General features: G+C 37.7%; 1 protein-coding gene across 4 annotated transcripts; it reads right to left on the bottom strand.

Annotated features, from left to right (window-relative positions):
- Positions 1-2,926: 2,926 nt before the first annotated feature.
- LOC110447907 lies at positions 2,927-18,299 on the bottom strand. 4 transcript variants are annotated; one of them, XR_002462648.1, is made up of 6 exons: positions 18,213-18,299; positions 16,058-16,260; positions 13,592-13,824; positions 10,913-10,979; positions 4,989-9,829; positions 2,927-4,772 (listed from the first exon to the last, which is right to left on the bottom strand). XR_002462648.1 is itself a non-coding variant. In XM_021493892.1 (5 exons), exons 2-5 carry the CDS (start codon positions 16,251-16,253, stop codon positions 9,654-9,656), a joined length of 672 nt encoding a protein of 223 aa, XP_021349567.1. In that variant the 5' UTR covers positions 16,254-16,260; positions 18,213-18,299; the 3' UTR covers positions 2,927-9,653. The 4 variants fall into 4 exon arrangements, 1 of the variants encoding a protein (XP_021349567.1); XR_002462650.1 differs by having other exon boundaries at positions 5,229-9,829; XR_002462649.1 differs by having other exon boundaries at positions 2,927-4,788; positions 5,245-9,829.
- Between the last annotated feature and the right edge of the window lie 1,156 nt (positions 18,300-19,455).

Below are 19,455 nucleotides of genomic sequence, written 5' to 3'. Positions count from 1 at the left end.
CCCCTGTGACCTTAAAAGAAGGTCAAAACCATTTTCATTCTCAAACTTTGTCTGGCTCCATCCTAGAAAGCCACCAGCCAAATATGAGGATTCTATACCTTGTATTTCTTCAGAAGAAGTCGTTTGAAGCGTTTGACCTATTTGACCTCTGTGACCTTGAAAGCAATGATACATTATTGTAAGTAAATCCCTCACCTCTCAATAACAACGTATATGATTTCAGAAAGAACCCACAACAGTAAATGGATAAAAGGGCAAAATGGATGGGAAAACAAAACAATTTATTCAATTTTTCTCTTTTTATTATTTCAAAATAATTCACAAAAACTAAAATGATTAAAATAAATACAAAAATATCAACCACATTGACAAATACTAAACTTGATGATTTCTTTTGTTCCAAACAATGTGATATCTAGGGGTAACTATCACAAGTTCTTGGTCCCACAATCCTCTGTAAAACTAAGGGCTGGTGAAAGCATGTGTAATTTTTTGTGATGAAAGCGATGTATTTTGTTTTTATTTTTTCTGAAAAGAAGATTTCTAGCCAACCATCCAGCTGTAATAACGTCATCAGTTTATCAACAATAAATGACATCATTCCACCGTTTTCATTATTACATGACACGTGACTTGAAGCGTGTCTACAACCTGGCAGAAATACTGTAACATAATGTGGAATAAAATATTTTTATACATTAAAATTTCACTTTGTTTCAGCCCAATACATATCAAGCTCAAAACTGGGAAATGGTGACCTCACCATGTCTAGTGTAAAATTCCACACACTCTCAAAACTTCAAAATACAATACAGTAATAGTATGGAATCAATACAATTTTACAGTGTAAACAGTGAACACATTCTTCCTGAGAATGGTGAGACAATATACAGTTGTTTCATGCCTTATCAGTCAACAGTCAAAACTATTTTCCCGGGGAGTTGGGACCCTCCAGATGAACTGTTTCTCAAGGCCGCAGGCCGAGGGAAAAAGTTCATTTGGTGGGTCCCAACTCCGAGGGAAAATGGTTTTGACTGTTGACTGAAAAGGCATGAAACAACTGTTTTGTTACTTGACCAATGAAAAACCAAAAAGATCTATGTGGAATGTGATGTTTAGATCTACCGACAGACAACCGTCAACAATCCAGTACCAAAAACGCTTGATCATCGGGGTGCTCGTAATTATAGGTGCATTCGATTACCTAACATGTGACCAGTCAACAGTTGCACGTGACCAGTCAACAGTTTCACGTATCCAGTCAACAGTTTCACGTGACCAGTCAACAGTTTCACGTGACCAGTCAACAGTTTCACGGTGACCAGTCAACAGTTTTACGGTAGCACACATTAGCTATAGTTCGTTTGGTGAATTGTCTGGGAAACAGTCGAAATTGATTAATATGCATTTATATAGCGAGTCAGGTAACAATATATTCTAGATAACCGGTAGCATTCAACGAACAATTAGGCAAAAACATAAAACAAGAGGCCCATGGGCCTTAACGGTCACCTGAGTCTACAGTATTTATTTTTGTTGTTGAAATATGTACCAATTTGAGTAAAAAATAGTATAATGTTAACTTAACTTTGTCAGGACCATGAGCTGATCATTCCTAGACCAATTTTAAGTGAGATCGGCCTATTAGAACTTAGTAGCAAAATAGCGGCCATGGCAGCCAAATTGTATTTCTGATTGACCCGAAAAATAACAACACTTTGTCAGGACCATGATTCGATCATTCCTACAAAGTTTCAGTTCAATCGGCCAAGTAGATCTTTACTTTAAGTTTGAAATAGTTTACCAAAATGGCAGCTGTGGTGGCCATATTGGATTTCTGATCGACCTGAAAAATAACAACACTTTGTCAGGACCATGAGTCAATCATTCCTACAAAGTTTCAGTTCAATCGGCCTAGCAGAACTTGACTTTAAGTTTGAAATATGTTTTCAAAATGGTGGCCGTGGCGGCCATATTGGATTTATGATTGACCTGAAAAATAACAACACTTTGTCAGGACCATGAGTCGATCATTCCTACAAACTTTAAGTTCAATCGGTCCAGCAGAACTTGACTTTAAGTTTGAAATAGGTTTTCAAAATGGCGGCCGTGGTGGCCATATTGGATTTCTGATCGACCCAAAAAATAACAACACTTTGTCAGGACCATGAGGCGATCATTCCTACCAACTTTCAGTTCAATCGGTCCAGCAGAACTTGACTTTAAGTTTGAAATAGGTTTTCAAAATGGTGGCTGTGGCGGCCATATTGGATTTCTGATCGACCCGAAAAATAACAACACTTTGTCAGGACCATGAGACGATCATTCCTACCAACTTTCAGTTCAATCGGTCCAGCAGAACTTGACTTTAAGTTTGAAATAGGTTTTCAAAATGGCGGCCGTGGCGGCCATATTGGATTTCTGATCGACCCGAAAAATAACAACACTTTGTCAGGACCATGAGGCGATCATTCCTACCAACTTTCAGTTCAATCGGTCCAGCAGAACTTGACTTTAAGTTTGAAATAGGTTTTCAAAATGGCGGCCGTGGCGGCCATATTGGATTTCTGATCGACCCGAAAAATAACAACACTTTGTCAGGACCATGAGGCGATCATTCCTACCAACTTTCAGTTCAATCGGTCCAGCAGAACTTGACTTTAAGTTTGAAATAGGTTTTCAAAATGGCGGCCGTGGCGGCCATATTGGATTTCTGATCGACCCGAAAAATAACAACACTTTGTCAGGACCATGAGGCGATCATTCCTACCAACTTTCAGTTCAATCGGCCCAGCAGAACTTGACTTTAAGTTTGAAATGTAAAATGTTAACGGACGACGGACGACGGACGACGGACGACGGACGACGACGGACGAAAACGGATAGCAATAGGTCACTTGAGCTAAAGCTCAGGTGACCTAATAATCCAAACAGCCTGTTAGTCATCTTAACCTTCAGTTTATGTTGTACTCATTCACCTTCAACATTTTGTATATGTTGAACAAATATACAGTGAAACCTGTCTAATATGACACCCTGGGGGAATACAACATTTGTCAAATTAACCTGTCTAACGTGATACCCTGTGGGACACAATATATTTGTCAGATGAACCTGTCTAATCGGACACCCTGTGGGACATATAATACTGGTCAAATTAACCTGTCTAATCTGATACACTGTGGTATATAACCTTTGTCAGATTAACTTGTCTAGTCTGACACCTTGTGGGATATAACATTGGTTAAAACTAAACTCTCTTTAACTTAACCTGTCTAATCTGACACCCTATGGAACACAACATTTGTCTAATTAACTTGTCTAATATGATACCCTGTGGGACATTACATTGGTCACATTGACCTGTCTAATCTGACACCCTGTGGAATATAACATTGGTTAAATCAACCTGTCTAATGTGATACCCTGTGGGATATTACATTGGTTAAATTAACCTGTCTAATGTGATACCCTGTGGGATATTACATTGGTTAAATTAACCTGTCTAATATGATACCCTGTGGGACATATCATACTGGTCATACTGCACAGGATGTTAAAACACACAGGCCTGATCAGGAAGTTTTCATGAATGATAGATTTAATCCTAATATTAATTACACAGGATGTCAGAATACTCAGGTGTTGGGTTAGACAGGTATCCCTTTAGTTTCAGGTCCTTCTCAGTTAGTGTTAGAATTGTATAATTACACACGTAATTAAATAAGTTTTACCTGCTAAACAACATATAAAGTTGAACCTCATTAATCTGTGCATTACACATTCTGAAAAATAATGTCAAGATTCACAAATTAACAGATGAACAAATCATAATGTTGTCAATCAATGTTTTTAATTAGCAGACACATTTAACGGCTGGAGGTTTCTAGATGTCACCTCGATGAGACACAGTTAATTAATATAGGATTGGTCACTCCTTAGTGTTTCTAGTGATTTCTAGCCATACATGTAGTAAAGGACTGATTACAACTTCAGTGTTTTCAGGGGTGACAAAGGACAGGTTAGGCACTGGAGTTCTGTCTGGCCACAGGCTCACATAGGATTAGTCATGCCTGTGTGTTGTTAGGGGTAACACAATAATTTTTAACCTGAAACAGGTTAAAGATTATGTGTGACCCCTGACAACACACAGTAAACAACAATTTTCTCGCAGACATCAGTCGTTATAGAAATATTTGCACCAGGTGCTTTTCTATGATATTATTCATGAACTTCAATTCCTGAGAAAGTGGTCCTCACAGCACTTTTGTTTATCTATATTTACAATTCGTGTGGTGAAATATGTTTTAAAGCATGAATGTCCAGAATGTGACGGTTCCAGATTAACAAGGCTTTGTTATATGAAATGTTACAAATCATCATAAACCAATCCAGTATACATTTTTTGGCATGTACAGACAACGTAATGTAGATTCAACCTCAAACAATTGTTCTGACCCGGTCACTTTGCAGCATTTAACCAATATCAATGAGAGGCTGGTCCTCCAATTTCAGTAACTTAACAGCAGACATCCAATCTATGAACACTTGATGTACATGTATAATTATTTGAAGTATTAGACTCATGAGACCTTGAGCAGCTATAACCTGACCCTAGTGACCTTGATCAGCTATAACCTGACCCTAGTGACCTTGAGCAGCTATAACCTGACCCTAGTGACCTTGATCAGCTATAACCTGACCCTAGTGACCTTGAGCAGCTATAACCTGACCCTAGTGACCTTGAGCAACTATAACCTGACCCTAGTGACCTTGAGCAGCTATAACCTGACCATACATGTAGTGACCTTGATCAGCTATAACCTGACCCTAGTTACTTTGAGCAGCTATAACCTGACCCTAGTGATCTTGAGAAGCCATAACCTGAGCCTAGTGACCTTGATAAGCCATAACCTGAGCCTAGTGACCTTGAACAGCTATAACCTGAGCCTAGTGGCCTTGAGCAGCTATAACCTGACCCTAGTGACCTTGAACAGCTATAACCTGACCCTAGTGACCTTGAGCAGCTAAAACCTGACCCTAATTACCTTAAGCAGCTAAAACCTGACCCTAGTGACCTTGATCAGCTATAACCTGACCCTAGTGACCTTGAGCAGCTATAACCTGACCCTAGTGACCTTGAGCAACTATAACCTGACCCTAGTGATCTTGAGCAGCTAACACATGACCCTAGTGACCTTGAACAGCTAAAACCTGACCCTACTGACCTTGAACAGCTATAACCTGACCCTAGTGACCTTGAGCAGCTATAGCCTGACCCTAGTGACCTTGAACAGCTATAACCTGACCCTATTGACCTTGAGCAGCTAAAACCTGACCCCAGTGACATTGAGAAGCCATAACCTGACCCTAGTGACATTGAGCAGCGCTAACCTGACCCTGGTGACCTTGAGCAGCTATAACCTGACCCTAGTGACTTTGAACAGCTATAAAGTGACCCTAGTGACCTTGAGCAGCTATAACCTGACCTGTGCCACCTTGAGAAGCACTATGACCTGACCTCTATGATTTTAAGAAGCATTTTCACCTTGAAGCCATGACTTCATCTGTGAAACCTTGAAACATGTATGTACATGTACATATTTTTCATCCATACAGACATGAGGTAATATTCTAGTTCCATTTTAATTCCAGCATAAGATTTATCGATAGTTTCAATTAACAGAGACAGATTAATCTTTTTATTTACCACCACCATTGAATGATCACCGAGACACACAAAAAACTTTTTGGGACCAGAACGACCACTAAGACCTACAGATGACTTAGGACAACTTTATTTGCCAAGAATGACCCGAAATGACCTCAAACAAATGTTTGGCCCACAAATCTCAATGCAACACTTCCAGTTTGACAAAAGCACAACACTGTGAACACCTCTTATGTTGATACATGTGGTATTATTATAATCAAACAAAAGTAGAAAATAGACAACTTTACACACTAGACTTAGGAACGAATGCAGCGATCTACAATATGACCTTTATAGAATTAACCTCGGCGAAAAACCTTTATGTTTAAGTGGGGCAGTAGAAAATGTACATCACTATTTCTATACATGTCCAAATTACTCAACTGTAAGAAATCACCTCAGGTAAGAAATCTTAGGAACTTAAATCTTCCAGAGATCCTCCTAACAGACATAAACACACTTCTCTGGGGTAATCATGATCTCACTTTTGAACAAAACAGTAAAACCTTTACCTATGTATGTAAGTACATAAAGGATACAAACCGTTTCTAGTAGTCTTATTTACAACAATTACATCATGTTCGAAGAATATTTTTTCTTTATCTGTGTGAAAATATCGCTTAATTCTCTATGAGGAGGTTGGGGTACAGAGAAACAGTTGTCAACAACCTATTTTGTGAATTTAACTTAAATATAAAAAAAAAAATAAGACAGATTTGATGTACGTAAAATGTACTTAAGTTAGGAGAGGGCTAAATTAAGTTGTAAGAACTTGTGCCCAATCCTTTTAGTCATTTTCAAGGCAATAAAAATATGTTTAAATCAACAAAAGTTTAGTGACAATCAACAATTTATATCACATTAAAACAATGGTTTATTTTTTATGTTTTGCTGCTTTATTTTAATACTTCTGATAATAATATGTTTACCTAATATAAAAGAACCATTTTTTCTGTCCATATTTATGCGATTTAAGTTGTTTTATATTAAGTATTAATGACTTTTATTATTCACCCCTGAAGACACATTTGAACTCTTCCAATTCAACGGTTGGTATAGTTCATTATGAAATATCAGGGGTGAATGAGTTAAATGGCTGAGGGGTCATTTTATACTTTGATTTTCATTTTTCCAGCTGCTGAAGGTTTCCAACAAGGGCTTAATACCAAAAATGGCTAAGTATTTAAAATCTGATTTCTCAAAAACTGACATTCATGTGTCTGTGAACACAATTTACTTTAAATTTAGATTATTTCTGTTTAAGTCATATTTCACTTGATATCACATTGTCCTTGACAAATGACACATCATATTAAGCGTAACACACTGTACAGTATTTGCCATAATCAGGGCCAATGGCCAGGGCTCCGGAAAATTGGCTTAACCTTTCACCCTTGGGTAACTTAAGGAGAGTCTACCATACATTTATCTGGGTGAGTCCATTATGGTCTACAGTGATGAAAGGGTTCAGAGGGCGGTTATTAAGATAACAAATGATAGGTTGTGGCAGTTGCTGTTACAATGCAAGACAATATAACTGTCGGACATATTCTGACGGAGAATTAAAAAAAAATGTTTTTTATTTCCTTTTTTACAACAGAACTGTAAAACAGTCTTATTGGTACACAGGCTGAAGTATCAGATATAAAGTGAATAAGGAAATATGTCTTGGATATATCTGATACATCTTTCCCGGGAAAAGGTGGCATTATATCCTTTAAAACATGCTGAGGGAAAGGGCAAGGGCACTGATTATGGCAAATATGGTGTGTATATATAACTGTACAAGAAACCTCCTAGAGATCAAGGGAGACATACTCTGTACATATAAATGTAGGACAGAATTTATAGAAATTAGATGAGACATGTTCTTTAATCTTTGGCTTCAGTGAACAAAAATGGAAACATGAACATTTCTTAGATTTTCTCTTGAAGAGTCATAATACTGTATTATGGAGATTACAATGGGTGAAACAATGATATGTGTATCAACTCATTCACCCCTGAAGACACATTTGAACTCTTCCAATTCAAAGGTTGGAATAGTTCATTACAAAATTTCAGGGGTGAATGAGTTCGGTGTTTAACACGAACATGTAACTATGTCCACTTTGTACCTCGTGAAGTTGACATCATGAACACAACAAAACAATTTGAATGGTTTGCCACCAAAATCATTTTCTACAAAAAGTATCCACTACACATAATCAATTTAAAGGCAGTGAAGAGTATTTATTTATGATCATTTTCATATGAAACATGAACAAGAAATGAATATTTACCAGGAATCTGATCATTATGGTATATATTTAAATCAGCAAATAATAATAATGTATATTGGAATTATAACATACTATTTACTCCATGAATTAACATTTCAATAATTAGCTATCAGTCACCATGTATTTAAACATTTCACAAACTGCACCTGCTAATTTACCTGCTTAGAATGTACAAAATATTAATGTATCAATATTCTTTGATAGATTTTATTTTTTGACTGTTTGCACCAACTTTAGGAATAAGTTCAGTGTTCCCAGATATCCCAAAATGAGGGTTTTTCATCCCTAAAACAGTTGGTTGCAACGCCAGTTTTCAACAATTGCTCTTTGTAACTAAAAACCTAGGGATACAGAATCTTGAAAATGTATCAAATATTTACCCCAATATCTAAAATTCAGTGGAAACACATTGTTATTGGTAAAAATAAACACTGAAATTACTATACAATGATGCCGTTCGGTTGTCATTTTACCTTTTGTCTGTAAAAAGTGAAGGAAGCTAGTTCTGTTGTTATACAATCACTTAAACCTAGGATACCAAAACATGAATGTACATACACATGTATGTATCACATACATTCTGGTTATTTCATACACATTCAATCTCGTTACATAAGTGAAAAGAAAAATAACGGAATGTTTGTCATCTTTACGCAAAACAAACAACAAAACAAGAATAAGTAAAACAAAACGTGTGGCAAAATAAGGATGAACTAGTGAACATCAAAGCCTAATAATACATAATTATAATTACATCAGGAACATCTTCATTTCAACACTAGACACTAAATGACATAAAAACAAGTATAATATCATACATGATTCATAGTTATATCTAAATAATACTAACTGTAACATATTAATAAACCACAACTTACAGCCTTAAGCCGTAAATCAATACATGTACCTGTATTTTACCAATAACAATGTTGCATTATATGTGAATAATTTTGGCATTTTAATTATCTCCCCTTGTAAGATTTTATGAGAGTTAGCTCGCCTTACATAATGCATCATGGCCTTGCTGTAGACTTTTTTCTAGTATTCCTATACCTTCATATTTGACATTTTTTGGGGGCATGACTTTTTGAGTTGACTCTCAAGCTTGGATAAAATCTTTAAGGATGTAGCCTCTTTGAAAACTTCTCACCTCAGAGATTCCCTTAAAGTAGTCACCTGTCTTCAATGTAAGGTTGTCTTCTGATGATATTTATCTTAAATTTTGTTTCCTGATATTTTTCTTTACTCACAATATAAATCCTGATGATATAAGTCTACAGTTTGATTTGTCTTCTGAGGGTTTCTTGTCTACCATCATGAAATGTCCTTTCATGATAGGTATAACACCATCAAGTGATGTCTTTTTAAAATAGTTGTCTCCCTCCAAAAGATATAATTTCATATATAACAGATCACCACACAGATGAGTCCTCAGAGATAGCTGCCTACCCTCCACAGGTATCCTGTCATAATTGTAGCCAACAGTCAATAGTATTTGTCTCCCCTTATGAGTTGTCTACCCTTACGAGTTGTCTCCCCATACGAGTTGTCTCCCTTTATGAGTTGTCTACCCTTATGAGTTGTTTCCACTTTTGAGTTGTCTACCCTTATGAGTTGTCTCCCCTTACTAGTTGTCTCCCCTTACATGTTGCCCGCCCTCAGGAATTGTCCTCTAGTAGCATGACCTCCTCCATGTGTGCTTTACTTTTCATGTGAGCATTGTATGGCAAGGGTCCATTAAACTCACGACAACAGATATCACAGGTGTACTGTTGCTTCGAGGATTCCTTGGCCATGTTGGACTGGTATGCAGATTTGTATGGCTTATATTCAACTGCAAAAATAATTAAAGACCTTTTTAAAAATGAAGCTGAAAAATTAAATATTTACATAAAAACCTGTAGAACGTTTTCAGTGTTTTCACCTTGCAAAACACAGCATTTATTTTTTTCTGAAATGAGATTCATCAGTTTGGAATGAATAATAAATGATAAGTTTGTGTTGATCACAAACAGTGATTGAAAACATACTTGCAAGTATTCAAAAATAGTGTTTTTTTGTGAAGCAAAGGGTGAAAATGATAGGTGTCTTGACTCTCATCTGCTGAAAACAACTCACTAAACCTCAATGTGGCGAAACAGTAAAATCAGCTGTCAGAAAATATCAAACATTTCACCAAAAGCACTCTTATACAACAGGCACCCTAATACTACAGGCTGCAGTTAGAGGGAAACATGTGTACTGACTCCATCCCAAGTGGATGTTCAAATGGTGTAGTCTCCCTAAGTTTCTTTCATGTCAGTGACACAATGTGGTTTTTTTATCAACTTATCAGCGGATCAAGCAACTGGAGTAGAGCACAGAAACTGAGTTTGAGCAAGGGAACAGTTTCATGACTACAGGCCCTGGTCTCTCAGGGATCATCCATATACAAGTCAAGAACCCCCTACACACCTGGTCTCTCAGGGATCATCCATATACAAGTCAGGACCCCCTACACACTTGGTCTCTCAGGGATCATCCATATACAAGTCAAGAACCCCCCTACACACTTGGTCTCTCAGGGATCATCCATATACAAGTCAAGAACCCCCTATACACCTGGTCTCTCAGGGATCATCCCTATACAAGGCAAGAACCCCCTACACACCTGGTCTCTCAGGGATTATCCATATACAAGTCAAGAACCCCCTACACAAACCTAACTGCACAGGAAGCCTTCCATTCACCCCTGTGATTTAACAATGGATAATGATATCCTATCCGCCACTGAGAACTGAAAAGACAAATTACACATTTACTACAATGTTTGACTTTCAGGGTTATATGTACCTATACGTACATAACAACTTGAACCTTTTTACTTAAGATTGTAACTATCACAACCTTTTACAAGAGAAATTATTGCATACTTTACCTTTTTCTTGCTGTACCTCGGCTGACTTTGGTAGCCATGGCAATGAATTCACCTGTTCTTCCACAATCTACAACATAAGATAGACTACATTGATAATGATTATATCAAATTTCCACATTCACTGTATTTGGGCAAATTATGTAATGATTGTTATGGTGTTTAATCATTAAATGTTTGATTTACTGGAAACTGGTAACCTTGGGTAATTTTTGAAAAAGGACAGAACAGACATGGATAATTCTAGTAAATGAGGTGCTCAGGTTGGGGAGTGGGTATCGCTCTTGTTTTTCACCAAGGCGGCTAGGGTTTGATATCCGATTGGATGTGAAAAGGTATGGGGTCACTTCCTGCCTGACCACTTGAGGTTTCTCTGGGAACTCTGGTTTCCTCACAAATTAAACATCCCAGCCCCGCACTAACATACCGGCCAACAAGTATGATTTTATGTAAGTTGAAATATTTTGTTTCAGTATTGTTGTAAAATACATACAACTTTTATCTATAGTCAAGTTAGGTATGTATGAAAGAGGGCAATTCATATTTATGCAGCGAAAGGGTAGGCACAAATTTTCAAACTGTTCTTGTCCTCTTCAACTTAACTGCTTAATCAGGAACTATATATGTCAAAGAGAATACAAAACGGATATTTAACCAGTTACTTAAACACAGCTACTGGCAAGTACAGCTAGTACTGATGTCAAACACAGCTACTGGCAAGTACAGCTAGTACTGCTGTCAAACACAGTTACTGGTAAGTACTGCTAGTACTGCTGTCAAACACAGCTACTGGTAAGTACTGCTAGAACTGCTGTCAAACACAGCTACTTGCAAGTACTGCTAGAACTGCTGTCAAACACAGCTACTTGCAAGTACTGCTAGAACTGCTGTCAAACACAGCTACTTGTAAGTACTGCTAGAACTGCTGTCAAACACAGCTACTTGCAAGTACTGCTAGAACTGCTGTCAAACACAGCTACTTGCAAGTACTGCTAGAAATGCTGTCAAACACAGCTACTGGTAAGTACTGCTAGGACTGCTGTCAAACACAGCTACTGGTAAGTACTGCTAGTACTGCTGGCAAACGTGTAGCTACTGGTAAGTACTGCTAGAACTGCTGTCAAATACAGCTACGGGTAAGTACTGCTAGAACTGCTGTCAAACACAGCTTCTGGTAAGTACTGCTAGAACTGCTGTCAAACACAGCTGCTGGTAAGTACTGCTAGAACTGCTGTCAAACACAGCTACTTGCAAGTACTGCTAGAACTGCTGTCAAACACAGCTACTTGCAAGTACTGCTAGAACTGCTGTCAAACACAGCTACTTGCAAGTACTGCTAGAACTGCTGTCAAACACAGCTACTTGCAAGTACTGCTAGAACTGCTGTCAAACACAGCTACTTGCAAGTACTGCTAGAACTGCTGTCAAACACAGCTACTTGCAAGTACTGCTAGAACTGCTGTCAAACACAGCTACTTGCAAGTACTGCTAGAACTGCTGTCAAACACAGCTACTTGCAAGTACTGCTAGAACTGCTGTCAAACACAGCTACTTGCAAGTACTGCTAGAACTGCTGTCAAACACAGCTACTTGTAAGTACTGCTAGAACTGCTGTCAAACACAGCTGCTGGTAAGTACTGCTAGAACTGCTGTCAAACACAGCTTCTGGTAAGTACTGCTAGAACTGCTGTCAAACACTGCTACTGGTAAGTACTGCTAGAACTGCTGTCAAATACAGCTACGGGTAAGTACTGCTAGAACTGCTGTCAAACACAGCTACTTGCAAGTACTGCTAGAACTGCTGTCAAACACAGCTACTTGCAAGTACTGCTAGAACTGCTGTCAAACACAGCTACTTGCAAGTACTGCTAGAACTGCTGTCAAACACAGCTACTTGCAAGTACTGCTAGAACTGCTGTCAAACACAGCTACTTGCAAGTACTGCTAGAACTGCTGTCAAACACAGCTACTTGTAAGTACTGCTAGAACTGCTGTCAAACACAGCTACTGGTAAGTACTGCTAGAACTGTTGTCAAACAGCTACTGGTAATTACTGCTAGTACTGCTGTCAAACACTGCTAGCCCTGACATTTTTATAATATATCGATTAATATCTTGGCTCATGTTCATTGTACTTTTCTCATGCTTGAACTCAAAACTCAGATGTCTTGGCAGTTAGTGTTGTTACATATACAAAATAACATCGTCATTGGGCATCCTCAATTCTCCAGGGATTACGCTCACTTTCGCTCTCTGCACCCCTGGACTATGGTATAGCAAAATTACAGGCAAGCACCTAAAATGTAGCTATTTGATTGGTCTCTGGTTAAAGAAACTTGACCAATATCAAGGCTGATACCTTAGAAGATTACAAAGGAGCGACACCCGACTTCAAAGCCAGTCAATATTACTGTTACACAACCCAAACATTCTTTAATGTATATCAAAAAATAAAGTTAGGCTTCTTGTCTCAGCCATAAAATGGCGCCCGCTGAGCCTTTGATTTTGCTATGACATATTACAGGGGTGCAGAGAGCAAAAGTGAGCTCAAGTATCATGGATGTTTCTTTGGGAAGAAAAAAACAGAATAACAGAGGTTAAGTCAACTCCTGTATTCTACACTTACAACAAAGGTGCTAGTATGATATCATAAAATCATGTGTTAGTTGAACATCAACCTACCATGAGATAATCTGTCGGTACATAACCTTCCTTCCCGTTAGCATTACACACACGGGACCACAGTTGGTTGTCGGCATGGAAACAGACAAATTCTATGTAATCCTGCTGACAAACGTTAAGTTCAGGCTGATCCAAAGGACTGTCTTCATTGGCTGTGTAGCTGTATTTCATCAACAGTTTGTCTCCACACTTGAACTTCTTAGCAGATGGACTCTCCATGGCATCTGCCCAAGCTGGTGATACATAAAAAACAAATGTTTTATACATTATTCATCACAACACATGCATGCATCTTTTTTTTTCTTTTTTTTTATAGTAGCTTTTTCTGAAGGTATCGCACCAAAAGGTATTTATTTTATTTTACAACCAAACATATAGCATGTCACTTGCCTAGGACATTTTGCCTATCGATATAGAGTGTATCAAATAAGCAACAAAGAAGAAATCAAAATCAGATAAACTCAAAACATGAACAGAGGCAATGGGGGACACCAGCTAAGTTATCTGTATGTCGGCTACACTGACATGACGGGAGAGGGGCTATATCTTCACCTTACCTTTTTGATATATTCTAAAAACCTGAACAAGTTGCAATGACTCAATAACACAGAAAACTATTAATCGGTTTTAACAGTTTTGAAAAAAAAAATTGTGTTATTATTAACAGTCTACCTGTAACCATGTAACATGTGAATATCTGTTCAGACACTTGGACAATTGGGGTTTGTTCTTGTTCAGGCTGAAGTGATAAACTTCGTGATGTTACATTATATACACATATTGTCATTGCACCATTTAATCTTGTAGTTGTGCTCTATACACGTATTGTCATTGTACCATCTAATCTTGTAGTTGTGCTCTATACACTTATTGTCATTGTACCATCTAATCTTGTAGTTGTGCTCTGATAAATGTCCTCTACAATTTACATACAGTAAAGTAAGTTAATGGACTGTCATGAAAATTTCACAAACATGTAAATTTTAATTTGTACGGTGATGCCGATGGGTTTTGGATAAATAAAAACACAATCTTTTAACAACATGTATATTATTTGTAAACAGCACATTATATCTTTAAATTATTATGTGTTATATATATATGGGTAGCTGGATAGTGATGTGACTAGTGACATCTGTAGCGTAACCTAAGTGATCCTAAAAACTGCTAGCATGATTGACTAGACAAACATTGATAGAATTTATATATGGATTGAAAGGCATTTTTTAAAATGTTCATGCCGGTATGAACACAAATCGTTTACATCCATATTGCATGAAGCCCGTTAGATTTACTTTTTTACTATAGAACAATTGTTGAGTTTTATTTCTTTGTTCTTAAATAATTAATTCTTTAACTGTGTTTTGCATATGCATCGTCCTTTAAACGACATTGACGGAACAGCACTATTTAAATAAAATTGGTGTCCATAATTAACCGTAGTCATTTGAACGTTTGATACAAGGGCATTCTCAATGTTATCCGAAGCGATGCAACAAGACTCTCAATGAACAAGGTTAATATATGACGTCGTAAGTAAACTACGAGTTACATCACGAGAGATTTTGCTTTCATACTCAAAAGGTATGCATTTCTGCTGGTAATGTTCAGATAGTGGGTTACAGCGCAAATGTAAATACAAGAGGCCCAAGGGCCTTAGCGGTCACCTGAGTTATATTATAGGTGCTGGTAGATTTATTTTATTGTTTAGATGTGATGTGGAAATCAGCATGTAAACTAAGTGAAATACAATACTTGTCATGTCATCAAAGGATAAGAATTTGAAAATATTGGTAAATGTTCCCTTTGGGGCCCCGCCCTAGCCCCTGGGGACGGGACAGGAATCCCAATTTTACAAAGTAATACTCTCATTCACCAAAGATGATTCTGACTAAGTTTGAGTAATTTTCTCCTGAAAAAGGATAAAATATACCCAAAAGTGTTATTTCCCCCTCCCCAAGGGAGAACGGAAAGCTTGGGGTCCTGAAATTTACTATTTAAATAAAGCCCCTGATGATTTTCTTTCCATGCAGAGAAAATGAATGTAGTACCTCTGAGTCTGGAGGAGAACATTTTGGAAATATTGGTTAATTTTCCCTTTGGGGCCCAGCCCTGGCCCCAGGGGTTGGGGAAGGAATTCCAATTTTACAATTTTGTAGCCTCATCTACCAAGGATGATTCTGACCAAGTTTGAAAAAAATCCATCCACTAGTTCTTGAGAAGAAGTTGAAAATGTAAAAAGTTTACGCACGACAGACGACGACGGAAGGAAAGCGATTAGAATAGGTCACTTGAGCAAAGCTCAGGTGACCTAATAAAGTTGAATGATATTGGGTAAGTGAAATTTGCACATGGACTAGTAAAATTGGAAACTTCATGTTCATCTGACAAGTGAAAATCAAAATCAATTTCTAATCATGAGGTCTTAATTCTACTCATGCATAAAATCATCTGTTTCATACTTACAACCAACAGCATTTCCTGGAGAAATTGGAAATGGAGAGAAAGGGGAGGTACATGATTGAGGGGAAGTTACTCCAGGAGAAACTGGGGCATCCTGAAAATTCTTCAGAGCAGCTGGTCGTCTGAGGGGTGTGGTCCAGTCTATAAGTCCAAACACTCCTCTTCCACAGCCACATCTCTGAGCACGACGTGCAGGCATTGTTCTCCTGTCAACAAACCAGACACGTTGTCAATGCTATCTAGAGTGCACGACAGGTTATACATTATTCTTCTTTTAGATGTTTACACAATCTAACTGGAGATGTGGACTTCAGCTGTCACTTAACACAAAGTCTAGGTAAGTCAATGAAGCAGAAATTATGGGACACACTGACCTACACTTGTTAAATTGGCATAGTAAAGCTCACGATATAGCAATGTGTTGACATTTTGATGACTTGTACTGGAGTAATAGAAGGTAAGTGATGAAGCTTCAATTAAAATTCTGATACAATGCTCTAGCGTCATGAAGGTAAAAGTTAAATGATTTGTCAGACATGCATGTGTGCAGTATATTTCAATTTATAAACAATTTAAGCTTAAAATTGAAAATTTTGTGTTTAAATTATGTGAATAAATGTATATATGCAGCATTATGTATTTACTTTAAACTTTGAAGAATACATATATACAGGAAATATTTGGAAGAAAACCTGCTATTTTCTTGTTGAAAAAGGGGAATTTTGAAGCATGTACAAATGTATAGTGAATTTCAAAGGACAGGGGAAATTGTCCATAATTCCTATATAGAATTCCGTTTTTGTTATTAAAACTGTCCTGGAGTCTGATACTAACAGGATAGTACCCGTTACCTATAGTAACAGAACCGCGACTGGCTTGGTTACCCATTCCAGCCCTAATATTCAACCTTATCAACCAAAATGCAAGTAGCCAAGGAGACTGGATCAACTTTAGAGAAATTTAATTATCTGTGGAATTACTGAATCTTCCCCTACCTTGAGGGTGTGACCGAGAAATCCCCAACCAGAGCGATGTTTTTTGGTTGTCTAACCAGAGGCTCTGCCGAGGGATAGACAACCAAAACAATCACCCTGAGGGTTGGAATTTCTCTGTTACACCCTCAAGGTAGGGGATGATTATTTTTCTCCCATCCTATTAATTCAGTCACAACTCGACCAACAGTTATCTGTTTGTAAACAAAAACACATGTGGGGTATGAATATCGTCATTCACTTTGATGATGTCACAATTGCCATTGACACATTTTAATGACGTCACAATTGAACATGTACTAATCGGCACGAGGCTATATCTCACCCTAGGGGGTGACAAGCTGATCTTTCCCGGCTAAAACGGGAGACATACCTGTGAAGGGTGGGAGAAATAGAGATCAACCATTGTGGATGAATTATCCAGGAAGGGAGAAATGATGTATAGTGTATGTCCACAATGTTACATTGAAACCGAAAGTTAAACTATGATTATTGTACATAATAACAATAATAATAATCTTTATTTAACGTTGTGTAAAATTGTCAACAACAAACATAAGCTCTGAAGAGCTTTTATTATGATGCCGCTAAGGGAACAAATGGTGTTTTCGCGGAGGAGGAAAACCCATTGGGGAAAACCACCGTGCCATCGGAGGGAAAACAACTTACCCTATCAGACATCACTCTCTTTTTCCAACCATCGCTTGGGATAGAACCGAAATTATTGGGAGATCGAGTGATCTGAAGCTCACGCTTGATTGCACACAGAAGTACAATGACTGTGAGCGTTAGCGATCACGGCTACCGAGGTACGGTACATGTGTCGGGTGTCACTAGTAATGTACATCAATGTACAATGTACCATGATATCAAAGTAATACTATACAAAACTAGATATATCATGTCATGTTCAAAGGCAGTATTGTTCAAGCTAGCCGGAGTTTCCTCTGGCCCTGACACCAAACTTACACATTTTGATAGACAGATGTCTGATCACACACCAAACATATATCAGGGTAGAGGAAAGTCGGGCTACTGATCCTGGCTAATGTAGGAAATGTGTGGAGCCCATGAACGTCAAATGGAATGATTCTATATATTGACATACTTTCCACATGTGGGACAAACACACTTGTTTATTGATTTACAAATATATTGATACTTACTCGTGTTTCAATTATCTTTGAGTTGGTTAGACATAGATTTGGCATCAATATTCTTCTACTTTCATTCGCGGGAAACCGTTGATAAAGGAAACAATCGCAAGAGTTCTGCCAAGGGAGGCTACCAGTGACAGAAAACCTGGGACCGTTCAATATTTCACACTCATTCAATGTCATTTATTATGTTATAAGGAATATGAATATATATGTCATGTCTTTTAAAGATAACTATCACATTAATATTTAATTCAATTAAAATGTACAACTCGCACGAGAATGCATGAAACACAAGTAAGAAACCTGTGCAGGCGAGTCGTAACGTGTGTAGAGGGAGACAACTGCTTGCTTACGTTTCAGTTGCAATTTAGCTTAATACACTGATCAATACATATTGAAAATATACCAGCTTAATGACATTAAATATTGCGTCGCCGGTATGTCTCACTGAAATCTTAGACTGATACTGTCAGCATAGGATTCTTGATTATGTCGTCAAGTGATTTTTGGCCCACAGTAAAGTCTTTTTTTTTATCAAACAAATCATGTAGAAATGATCAAAGCATTGTAGGCCTACGGGAGGAAAATATTGTAATCTCTGATCAGAAGAAAGTATGTGATATTTATAATGAATATTTTACTGATATAGCCAATGAATTGGGAAAGAGCTTGATGGTGAATGGTATTTTTCTGATCACCCAAGCAGTGTACATATTCAAAACAAGTGAAACCTGTGGCAGATGTGAGGGGTCCTTTAAATTTAGCAATGTCAGTACTGCACAGGTAACGACACTCATTTTTTAGTTTAGACTGCAAGAAATCTACTGGGGTGGACGGAATTTCTGCCAATTAGCTAAAAGCAGGATCCAAGCGGATTAGACTTGGCCCCGATGTCAGCGGCTGGAAGCTGCTGAGGAAGGGAGTCAAGCAGGGGTCTATTGTCGGCCCACTGATTTTTAACATTTTTCTTAATGACATTTTTACGTTTCTAAAAGACTGCGTTTTGTACAATTATGCTGATGACAATACCCTTTCATATATTAACAACTGTTCTTCAAACCTTAAACTTACTCTAGAAAAAGCCTAAGTAATTTCAAGTTTTACTAAACTGGTTTTCAGCAAATGGTATGAAAGCAAATCCTAGTAAATTTAAGGCCATAGCCTCAGCAACACTAAAGATGGAAAAGATACAGGAAAGAGCTCTGCGTTTTATTGAAAATGATTTTACCTCACCTGTGATAGATATTTT

The sequence above is a fragment of the Mizuhopecten yessoensis genome, unplaced genomic scaffold (assembly GCF_002113885.1).
Source record: "Mizuhopecten yessoensis strain PY_sf001 unplaced genomic scaffold, ASM211388v2 scaffold3661, whole genome shotgun sequence".
NCBI lineage: Eukaryota > Metazoa > Mollusca > Bivalvia > Pectinida > Pectinidae > Mizuhopecten > Mizuhopecten yessoensis.
Note: the sequence above shows the minus strand (reverse complement) of the source record. Positions and strands in the feature narration are given on the sequence as shown.

Coding starts and splice junctions, on each gene's coding strand:
- LOC110447907 (XM_021493892.1), bottom strand. CDS start 16,253: ATGCCTGCACGTCGTGCTCAGAGATGTGGCTGTGGAAGAGGAGTGTTT. Junction 10,980..13,591: donor TACCGACAGATTATCTCATG/GTAGGTTGATGT, acceptor CTTATGTTGTAG/ATTGTGGAAGAACAGGTGAA. Junction 9,830..10,912: donor CGAGGTACAGCAAGAAAAAG/GTAAAGTATGCA, acceptor TTATTTTTGCAG/TTGAATATAAGCCATACAAA.